Below are 11500 nucleotides of genomic sequence, written 5' to 3'. Positions count from 1 at the left end.
GAAAGAAAGAAAGAAAGAAAAGAATACAGGGCGCCTGGGTGGCTCAGTCGTTAAGTGTCTGCCTTCGGCTCAGGTCATGATCCCGGGGTCCTGGGATTGAGCCCCGCATCGGGCTCCCTGCTCAGCGGGAAGCCTGCTTCTCCCTCTCCCACTCCCCCTGCTTGTGTTCCTTCTCTCGCTGTATCTCTCACTATCAAATAAATAAAATCTTTAAAAAAAAAGAAAGAAAGAAAGAAAGAATAGCAATAATCCTACTATCTCGTATCAGTTTTTTAGTATAATTTCTTCATTCTTTATATGTAGATCTTTTTAGTAGTTGTAGTCTATAATTATATAGTTTTATATAGCCTGGTCTTTTCACCTAACCATATATAACCTTTTTTTCATATTGTTAAATATTTTATAGAAACATGATTTTTAAATTACATAAAGGGATGTATTCAGTTCCTATTTTGGAATATTTAAGTTGTTTTGAAGTTTTTGCTATTACATGTAATGCTCGGTGAACATCTTTGTACATAAATTTTTTCTCTTTTGAGTGATTTTTTTTTTTTTTTAAGGATTTTATTTATTTATGTGACAGAGAGAGAGAGCAAGAGCAGGAACACGAGCAGGGGGAGTGGGAGAGGGAGAAGCAGGCTCCCTGCCGAGTAGGGAGCCGGATGTGGGACTCGATCCCAGGACCCTGGGATCATGACCTGAGCCGAAGGCAGACGCTTAACACTGAGCCACCTAGATGCCCTTGAGTTATTTTCTTTAGGGCAGATTCATGGAAATGGAGTTATTGGGTAGATTTTGACAAGTAATTAGGGGGCAACAGGGAGGAAGAGGAATGAACACTTTCAGGATTGACACTGTGTACTTCATATGTAATCCATCTAGAGACCCAGAATGTGAGGTTATGAGGCTAGTAGAGATGCCGAATGATCACTGGGTTAAGGTGGTAACATTTTAGTTTAATAGGAGATTGGCCTACCTTGTTACCTATAATCTTCCCTAATCCCCTGAAATAAAAGTCACTGCTGCTTTCACTAAATGACTTATAGCATATTGCTTGTGCTCCTCACATGGCACTTTCCTATTCTCATTTGTTTTATATTTGTATTTGTCTAGGTAGAGGGTCCCTTGAGGGCAAGTCTCTTGTTTTCCTCTCATCTAGCATTGTCTTGAATGTATCATATATTACATATTTATTAGATGTGTGATGTAAAGAAGTATTAATTAATAACCTTTTGAGATCTTAAATTGCTCCCTTATGTATAACATCACTGTTTTGGAATAAGTTTCAGAAATCTAGTAACATACCTTAAACTGTAGAATTGAAAAATGGACCTGACTTATTCATATTAATTTTTTTTTTTTCATTTTTGAGTGGATTCCTGTACCTTTGGTAGAGGTTGTACTCTGATATAAAACTTTGGCAAAGGTGGATGCCAACTTAGGAAAATGTAAGGTAGCAGTGGGCACTCTCTTGATTGCCCATTTTGGTACAAGAGGGGAAGTCACATATCTTCGTTTGACTTCTGTCCACTTCTTCGTTTCCTTCTTCCATTTGGGTGGGTGTTCAGATAGCTTGTGGGTAGTGAATTTTTAATTTCTTAGTGTTCTGTATTGTCAGTGGGCTTATAATATTTATTGTTGGCTTTACCCAGGTTGGATTTTGATGATGATGGAGAAGGGAACAGTAAATTTTTGAGGTAAGATTTTTACATTTTTTCTCTAGATTTCTGAAATTAAAAATTAGTTCATGATCTTTATTTCTGACTTGTAGTATTTTTGTCCTTAGGCCTAAGGTGAGTGCTGTATCCTAAAACTAAAGTTTCCTGTTGAAAACTAAAGTTTTCAAGAATTTTGTTAATGATTCCAGAGGAAGGAGCTCAGTGAAGAGAGGGCAGAGAATTTCCAAGACCCTTTGTTACAGTTAGTTGCTGTGTGATTTAAAAACAATAACAATTTTTTATTTCTCAAATGCTGTGGATTGGCTGGATGGTTATTCTGTTTTCTTTGTGGTTTTTTATCCTTAAGGAGGTCAAACTGAATTTCTTTACATGCCGGTGGCTACAATCTGAAAGGCAAGGCCCAGTCTAAGTGCTTATCAAGTCTTTGCTTTGTATTGACATTTGCTGGTGTTCCATTGGGCAAAGTAAATTTTATGTCCCAAGTCCTGAATCAGTGTGTTAGGAGGCTAAGGTATAATTCTTTGGGGGGTCATTAATATACCTTTCATATTTTCTGATACCTGTTGACTTCTACAGAGCAGGAATTAGAATTTGTATCCTTGAATATTGAATCTTCTGGAGCACTGAAAATGGACTTTTTGCTGTATTAATGGGGGAGTTCTTTCAGAGAAGGGAAATACTTATTCCTGCTAAAGACCAAAGCAGTAAGAGTCAAAGAAAGGAAGATAACCTTGACTGCAACTTGCCGTTTTTCCTTTCCAAAGTTGAAAATATTACCTAGGTGGGTCTACTTTGTTGAGTAACAAATATTTAATAAATAAAGGAGCCCTGTTAAAAAAAAAAAAAGCCATTATTTTATTATGTGAGTGTCCAGATTTCATTTGTCTCTATTAACTAGATCTTAAAAAGTAATATATTTTTTAAGTTTTTAAACAGTACAAAGTAGTTATGTGTAGTGCAGGTATGTCTTCCTTCCACTTCAGACCCTTTTCCTTAGACAACTACAGTTTCCAGTTTATTGAGTATCCTTCTAGAAATATTCAGTACATATGTAAGTGTGTTTAAATGTATATGTGTGTACATACATTCATAATGTCCTAAGTTTTTGTTTTTGTGTGGAGGATGTCCATATTGTAAATTCCTTGCCATTGTTTATTTTTATAATGCTTAAGTTCCATCGGAGACATCTATTTTTTTTTTTCATTTTAGTAATTTTTATTTAGGCTTATATTTCTCACTACTAACTAGTTGCTGAGCCCTACCAGATATTCTTGAAAACAACTGTAACTTGGCTACCATAAAGAAATAGTTGCAGAACATTGGAGAAAATAATTCTCCAAGAGAGCTCTTGAGACTTAATGAGTATTAATAAATGTGAAGACGGGAAGATATTTCAATTTTGGGGGAAGGATAGACCCCTTTTTTTTTTTTTTTTTTTTTTTTTAAGATTTTATTTATTTATTTGTCAGAGAGAGAGACAGAACAAGCAGGGGGAGCGGCAGACAGAGGGAGAAGCAGGCTCCCCGCCGAGCCTGATGCCAGACTCCATCCCAGGACCCTGGGATAAGGACCTGAGCTGAAGGCAGGCACCCAACTAACTGAGCCACCCAGGCATCCCAAGGATAGACTTTTTCTTTTTTTTTTTTTAAATTTTTATTTATTTATTTATTTGAGAGAGAAAGAAAGAGAAACAGCATGAGAGGGGAGAGGGTCAGAGGGAGAAGCAGGCTCCCTGCTGAGCCGGGAGCCCGATGTGGGACTCGATCCCAGGATTCCGGGATCATGACCTGAGCCGAAGGCAGTCGCTTAACCAACTGAGCCACCCAGGCACCCAAGGATAGACTTTTTCAAACAGTTCTGGGAATTCTTCCAATTGGGAATCTGTTACTATAATGATAGATGCTATTGGTGGAACTGTATTGTGCATATGAATGGCATAGAAGTAACCACTAGTCTTTTTTTTTTTTTTTTTTAAGATTTTATTTATTTATTTGACAGAGAGAGACAGTGAGAGAGGGAACACAAGTAGGGGGGAGTGGGAGAGGGAAAAGCAGGCTCCCCATCGAGCAGGGAGCCCGATGAGGGGCTCGATCCCAGAACCCTGGGATCATGACCTGAGCCGAAGGCAGTTGCTTAACCGACTGAGCCATTCAGGCGCCCCACCACTAGTCTTATTTATATTTCTCAGTTAGCTCTGGCCCTGAGTCATTGTCTTCATTTCCACAAAACCTAGTAGTCACAAACTATATGCAGATCCAGAAATGTTTATTTGTTCTTTCTCCAAGCATAAAAAAAAGACTGTCACAATTCATTTTACCTAGTGGGTCATTATGCCCGAGAGAGGCATCACCAAATTTCTTTATCTTTTTCTTTTTTTTTTTAAACAATTGGAATTTTCCACTCTGGTCAGTGTGTGAAAGCCTTACTTGCATTATATCCCTAAGTCAGCACTAAATCTCCTTGATTGATGCTACTTTTGAAAGTTGTAATTTGGTCTGGGTTAGCTCAGTTGGTAGAGCATACATCTCTTGATTTTAGGGTTGTGAGTTCGAGCCCCACATTGGGCCTAGAGATTACTTACCAAAAAAATGTAATTCAGTAGGCCTGGGGTAGGGCCCAAGGTTCTGTGTTCTGATTCATTTCTGGAATCTGCTTCCAGCCACTGACCATACTTTCAGTAGTAAGGATCTAGAAGACTCATTCTTGAGATTTAAAGTTAATATATAAATTATAGGTCTCTCTTTCCAGTTTAGGTTACATGTTTTCACTAGAAGTTAGTAGCATCTGATTTAAAGCATATTTTGTGTCCTAGGAACAGACCATTTGTACTTGAGCTGGAATTCAGTTACATCTCCATGTTTGCCCATTCTTCTTCTGTTCTCCGGTTATTTTCAAAAACTGAAAATTCTTGGGGTTGGATTAGTTGAGGATTTACAGCCTGTGAAGGAGCAGTATAAATTTTGTCTCTAATTTAATAACTGGTTTAACTGCAAATTTTGTGACACTTAACCTATCTCCCAAAAGCACTTCTTGTCCAAAGTTGATAGATCTTTGCTATATCCTGTGGCAATGAGAAGAGGAAAATTTAGATCATCCAGAGAGTAGAGTAGTGTTTTAAAAGTTAGGTTTTCCTCCCTCAGCAAATCCTGTAGTTTCTTTCTTTAGCAGATATGATTTATTGGCTTATTAAGTAGAAGTTGTTGGGATGAATGGATTGTGTTTCCTTGATCAGAGAGAGGAAGAACATTGTTCATGTCATAATTTAAAACTATCTCTTAAAAATTTCTGTGCATCAAAGAAAACAGTGAAAAGATAACCCATGTAATGGGAGAAAATATTTGCAAATCATGTATCTGATAAGAGGTTAATATCTATAATATATGAAGAACTACCATAACTCAATAATAAAAAAAAAAACCTGATTAAAAATTGGCAAATGACTTGGAATAGACATTTTTCCAAAGAAGGTATGCAAAAGGCCAACAAGCCTATGAAAAGATGTTCAACATCACTAATCGTTAGAGAAATGAAAATTGAAACTACAGTGAGATACCACCTCACACCCATGATGAGGGCCACCATCAAAGAAACAGAAAATAAATGTTGGGTAAGGATGTGAAAAAGAAGGAACCCTTGTGCACTGTTGGTCGGAATGTAAATGGTAAATTTAACCACTGGAAAACAGTATGGAGATTCCTTAAAAAACTAAAAACAGAATCATCGTATGATTCAGCAGCCCCACTTCTGGTTATAAATATCCAAAATAATTGAAAACAGGGTCTTAGATATTTGCACACTCATGTGCACTGCCCCATTTTCACAATAGCCAAGAAGTGGAATCAACCCAAATATCCATTGGCAGATGAATGCATAAAGAAAATCTGGCATATATGTCCAATGGAATATTGTTCAGCCTTAAAAAGGAAGGAAATCCTGGCATATGCTACAACATGGATGAATGTTGAGGACATTATACTAAGTAAAATAAGCCAGTCACAAAAAGAGACTATATGATCTCACTTATATGAGGTATCTAAAGTAGTCAAAATTAGAGATAGAAAGTACAGTGATGGTTACCAGGAGCTGTGGGTTGTGTGGGGAGCAGATGGGAAGATGATGCTTAGTGTGTATAGAGTTTCAGTTTTGCAAGATTAGAGAGTTCTATAGATCTGTTGCACAACAATGTAAATATAGTTAACACTACCGAATTGTACTCTAAAAATTGGTTAAGGTGGTAAATTTTATGTTCCTTGTTTTTTTGCCATAATTAAAACTACCCCTAATCTCAGAGTGGTGCTGACAGGGCAGTCAGTTGTGCCCTCATGAGATCATCCTCTTTTTTTGGAGTGTCTCATAAGTAAAGGGAAAGGAGAACATCGGAAACCTGACAAATAATAGTCATGGGTTTCCTAAGTTCTTTGGGATGGCATTACTATCTCTATTGCTTTGTGATGCTTTTCCACTGGCTTTTTTTTTTTTTTCTGTTGAATATTTTTACTCCTTTCTAGTTTTTATTTCAGATGAATTAGATACAACAAGTATAATGCTTTGGGCTAATCTTATTTTTCTTTTTTAGGTGTGATGATGATCAGATGTCTAATGATAAGGAGCGGTTTGCCAGGTAATGTAGTAGAGCATCTTGGGCCATGTTGTGGGACCAGGCAATTCAAGTGTATTGAGTTTAATTTGATCTCATTAGGAGTTCATTTCTCTGTCAGTCTTCTTCCTACTCTGAAAGCTGACAAAATTTAGTATGACAGTTACTGTTTATGTTCAGTTAACATGGCTTCAGACTGATGGTACAGTTTACACAGTGTTTTTATGTATATGATACGCAGCTATACAGTGTGCTTGCTGGGTGTCCACAGGAACACAAGTTATGGATTTCATGGTTGTATTTATTATTAAATGGGTCCACAAAATCTATACAGGTAATAGTTTTCCTTTAAAAATGGCAACAGAAACAATTTTTGTGGAGATGAATTTTGATTGTAATAAATTTATTTAAATTTTGTTAAGATTATGAAAAATATTTCACTTTTCATCAACTCAGATGTACAAAATTGAGAAGGATTTATGAATAAAAAGCAAGGTTTTTTTTTTAGAAAGTTCATTCTGTATATTTTAAACAGTAAATTAGTTTTTTTTTAAGATTTTATTTATTTATTTGACAGAAAGAGAGAGAGAGCACAAGCAGGGGGAGCGGCAGGCAGAGGCAGAGGGAGAAGCAGGCTCCCTGCTGAGCGGGGAGCCTGACGCGGAACTCGATCCCAGGACCCCAGGCTCATGACCTGACCTGAAGGCAGACGCTTAACCGACTGAGCCACCCAGGCGCCCAAATTAGTTTGTTTTTTAAAAATTGAGTTTGCAGCCACCTCAGAAAAATGAATAATCAAAAATCCAGAGCTTAACTGAGTTCTTATATTTATTGCCGATGTTGCTAGTCTGGGGACCATACCTTGAGAACCACTGACGTAGAGGGCTAAGAAATACCAGTCAGAGTAGCTTATAACTATCTGAAGCAGTAAGATGCCATCATGGGCTTTGAATAAGAGATTTTAATAAATAAAATGCATGTGGGATTTTCTCTAGTAGCAGTGTATAGGATTGATTAAAGAGAAGCACTATAGTCAGGGAGGTAGATGCGAGGGTGAATAATAAGATAGCTATAAAATCATGAGTGCCTGGGCTAGAGTGGAAGCAATGGCAATAGGAAAGGAGTGAATTTAAGAGATTTTCAAGTAATTTATTTATTGAAATAGATACTTATAAATACGTTAGGGTATAAACCATCTCTAAAATGAGAAGTTAATTATGGATATTTGGGGAATAGTGTCTCAAGCTGCATTGGAAAGTCAAGCCATCATGGGCACCTGGCTGGCCCAGTCAGTAGAGCATGCAGCTCCTGTTCTTAGGGTCCTGAATTCAAGCCCCACGTTGGATGTAGAGATTGCTGAAAGAAAAAGAAAGAAAGAGAGGAAAGAAAAGAAAGATAGATAGATAGAAAGATAGTCAAGCCATCAAATAGTACTGGTCATACAGGTTAACAGTCTCTTGATTGAAATTCCAAAAAGCTATGAAGACATGACCTGAATTATTTTAGTCTTCATTTGTCCTACTTAATATAAATATTTATACATTCACATATTTCATTCAGAAATACTAGAGTGGTTAAGGGATTATGGATTTGTAGTAGTAGGAGTAGTAATAATAGGAATTTTAGATATTTAACTTTCTTTCAAACAACTTAGGTTGTGCCAACTCACCTCACATAGTCTCCTTGGGAATTCAGTAGAAGGTCTATAAAGCTGAAAATGTATTATTTTCTCAATTTTTTGAAAAAAGGATTTGTAGTTTGTTAAGGAACCATAATAACCAATGAACATGAAACTTTAAACTACTGAATATAAGGCAATTCTCTTGTGTTTCTCATCAGTATAGGTAAATTTCATATTTATGTTCTTATTACTGTGTAATTTTGGGTCTCTTTTTTTCCTGTTTCCCAGGTATTGCTATTCGTTGTACACGTCATTTTTTTTTTTTTTTTTGAGATTTATTTATTTTAGAGTGAGAAAGAGAGAGAACAAGCAAGCCAGTGAGCATGAGAGGGAGGGACAGGGGGAGAGAGACAGAGAATCCCAAGCAGGCTCCACACCAAGCACAGAGCCTGTCATGGGGCTCCATCTCACCATCCTGAGATCGTGACCTGAGCCAAAACCAAGATTCGGACACTTAACCAACTGCGCCACCCAGGTGCCTCTGTACATGTCACTTTGGCCTCTGTACATGTCACTTTTAATAATGAAATAGTGTTTCAGCCTGTTAATATATCATGCTTACTTAGACATTTTATTTGAGGCTTCTTAATCTATATCTATATCTATATATATTGTTTTTAATGGAATTGATTACTGATATACTGGCCTACCAACACCTTGATGTTTCTTCAGTTGCCACCAACCCTTATAGTTTTCAGTTTTCCAGAAAAACTTAGTGGTAATCCTTTGTAGCCCCCTCCAGGGGAGGGGGAGTTGACAGTGGGGATCCAGCAGTTTTGGGGCTTTAATGCAAAGAAATGGGAGAGTGAATAAATAGAAATTTACTACTTTAGTATCAAATCAATGATAGGGGATGTGCCAGAAACCTAATTCTTAAGTTTTATTTATGTAATTTCTCCAGTGAAATCTGTTTGGTTATTTTGTCTGTGAGAGCATATGTGTGTGTCTGCGTGTTACAGAGAGATTGTATTTGTGATCATTTGTTTGACATTCTTATCATGATTTACTCTTTGTTTTTTTAATTGTAGAATAGCATATGTGGGGGCACCTGGGTGGCTCAGTTGGTTAAGTGGCCAACTCTTGATTTTGGCTTAGGTTGTGATCTCGGGGTCCTGGGATCAAGCCCCATGTCAGACTCTGTGCTTAGTAGGGAGTCTGCTTGAGTATTCTGTCTCTCCCTCTCCTCTGCACCTTCCCCCCCTCAAATAAATAAATCTTAAAAATAAAAAAGAATAGCATATGTGGATATCATTTTATTTCCAGATTGGTTGCAGTGTGTGAGAATGGTATTCCCTCGTTTGGTTCTTGTTCAAACTATATATTGTTGGTCTGTACAGAGATTGATTGGCAAAATGCTTTCTGTGTTCAGACTATGTTAATTTATAATGAATAATGGCCTTGCTTTTATGTCAACCTTTGTCCTGTAAGTTACTTTTTTTTATCCTAACAAATGGCTTTGTAGAGTTATGGGCAAGGTTCCTGTCCATATTTTAATTTTCCCTTCTCTGCATCTATTTTGTTCTATTTCCTTTTTCCTTTCCTTTCCCCTCTACTTCCTTCCATCAGTCCATCCATCCATCCATCTTTCTTTTTTTCTTTCTTTTTATTTTAATTTTAGCTTAGTTCATTAATTCTATTTTTAGGTCGGATGATGAGCAGAGCTCTGCGGATAAAGAGAGACTTGCCAGGTAGGAGAACAGTGTCTTTCAGCATGATGAAGCAGATGATGCTGCTTTTTCCTCTTTCTTACTCTGCTCTTTTCTTCCCCTTTCTCTTTGTGTTTTTCCTTATCTGTGGCAAGAGAGGACAAGATTTTTTAGAAGTTTGTGTGTAACAGGAACTTTGGCCTCCCCCTCAGAAAGTGGGTGAGTTGAGGGAACTTTACTAAGGAATTTAAGAAATTGCTATTAGTTTTATAGTTTTCTCTTTTCCTCTTTATCTCAGCACTATTTCACAGAATAAAAGGCTTTAGAAGCAGGGCAGTGGTGCCAGTTGGTGCTTTAGCAGGGGCATACTTTTTTATCAGAAGACTAATAAATATATTTGTGTTTGCAATTGGTTCCCAATATTTAGGCCTTAGCATTTATTCTGCACCTCTCTAGAAAGCACACCCTTATTTCCTGTGTAGACTCACAGGGTAGATTACTGTGTCATAGCAGTCCTGGTCTTGCTTTGGTGATTGAATCTTCTGTGGTTTTCCAGAAAAGTTTTAGCAGCCTTGATGTGGCTTTTTAAAAGAGTAGCCTTCTGGACGTGTGAGAAATCTGTCAGATACTAGGAAGATGGGTGCTTTAAGTTTGAAAGTAGAATGTTATGTTTCTCAGGCAAATTAACAAATATGGACTTACGTGGTGAGATCTTTTTGCCATTTGGAAAGGAGACTCTAGAGTTCTCTTTGGAGACTGTTGTTGATAAGGTAGGAATACTAGGATACTAATGGTGTGCCCAAATTTTTCTTTCTTCTTGCTTCTGTGATTTGGGACCATTCAGTAGGAGGTAGATCATTGATACCAATACCTGTTTTTACTACTTTACCCCCTTATCTCATTACCTTTTTCAGCGGGGCCACAAGCTCATTTTGTTGTCATTTCCTGCTAACTCTACCTCTTCAGAAAGCTGATTTGGCATGGTATGGTGGGAAAACCATTGCATTAATTGGGAATGAATGCTGCCTTTGGGAAAGTCATTTAGTTAAACTTCTTAACCTTAGTTTGTTCTTCTCATAAAGAGATTTATGTTAGACCAGTTGTTTTTATTTTTCTTTTTGTTTTGACAAAGAACTTTTATTCAGATAGGATCCTTAAGTGGTAATGGAAGTAAATAAAAAAGATAAAGCAAAAGCTGCTCAAGGAGAAGCAGAAATGCAGCATGTTGTTGGGTTCTTTCTTTAAGGCATCCCCGTGGAAGACACTGAGGAACTATGGGGCTTTTCAGAAATCCAACTTGAAAACTGCTGGATTATTATTTTTTAACAATGATAAGATTTTGTCTTGATTTTGAGGAAATCAGCATTGGAGATGTGATCAACTTACCCTGTTGAGATCCAAATTGTCTGTTTTCAGGCCTTTTCCTCCCCACTCCACTTTTACTCTCTAATTCATTTTGCTCCAACTGGAGACCCAGAAGGGACCTCTAGTAGATCTCTTTTTTAAATTTTATTTTATTATGTTATGTTAGTCACCATACAATACATCATTAGTTCTTGACATAGTGATCCACGATTCATTGTTTTCGTATAACACCCAGTGCTCCATGTAGTACATGCCCTCCTTAATACCCATCACCGGGCTAACCCATCCCCCCAGCCCCCCTCCCCTCTAAAACCCTCAGTTTGTTTCTCAGAGTCCATAGCCTCTCATGGTTCATCTCTCCCTCTGATTCCCCCCCCCATCATTTTTCCCTTCCTTCTCCTAATGTTCTCCATGCTATTCCTTATGTTCCACAAATAAGTGAAACCATATGATAATTGACTTTCTCTGCTTGACTTATTTCACTTAGCATAATCTCCTCCAGTCCCATCCATGTTGATGTAAAAGTTGGGTA

At 37.3% G+C, this 11500-nt stretch overlaps 1 protein-coding gene across 7 annotated transcripts in view; it reads left to right on the top strand.

Moving 5' to 3' along the window:
• ARNT (aryl hydrocarbon receptor nuclear translocator) overlaps positions 1-11500 on the top strand; it is a 74972-nt gene that overhangs the window by 30704 nt on the left and 32768 nt on the right. For 5 of the 7 annotated variants that reach the window (XR_014144144.1, XR_014144143.1, XM_081815912.1 and 2 more), the window contains 3 exons: positions 1653-1697; positions 6256-6300; positions 9601-9645. Coding sequence is in view for 5 of the 7 variants with exons in the window: in XM_081815912.1 (XP_081672038.1) it covers positions 1653-1697; positions 6256-6300; positions 9601-9645 (135 nt within the window). In the remaining 2 variants the exon portion in view is untranslated. The remainder of the gene's footprint in view (positions 1-1652; positions 1698-6255; positions 6301-9600; positions 9646-11500) is intronic. The other 2 variants (XM_081815916.1, XM_081815914.1) reach the window with 1 other exon arrangement.

This window comes from Leptonychotes weddellii, chromosome 4 (assembly GCF_054177405.1).
Source record: "Leptonychotes weddellii isolate Sample4059 chromosome 4, ASM5417740v2, whole genome shotgun sequence".
NCBI lineage: Eukaryota > Metazoa > Chordata > Mammalia > Carnivora > Phocidae > Leptonychotes > Leptonychotes weddellii.
The sequence above is the reverse complement of the archived record's forward strand: the minus strand, read 5'-3'. Positions and strand labels throughout refer to the sequence as shown.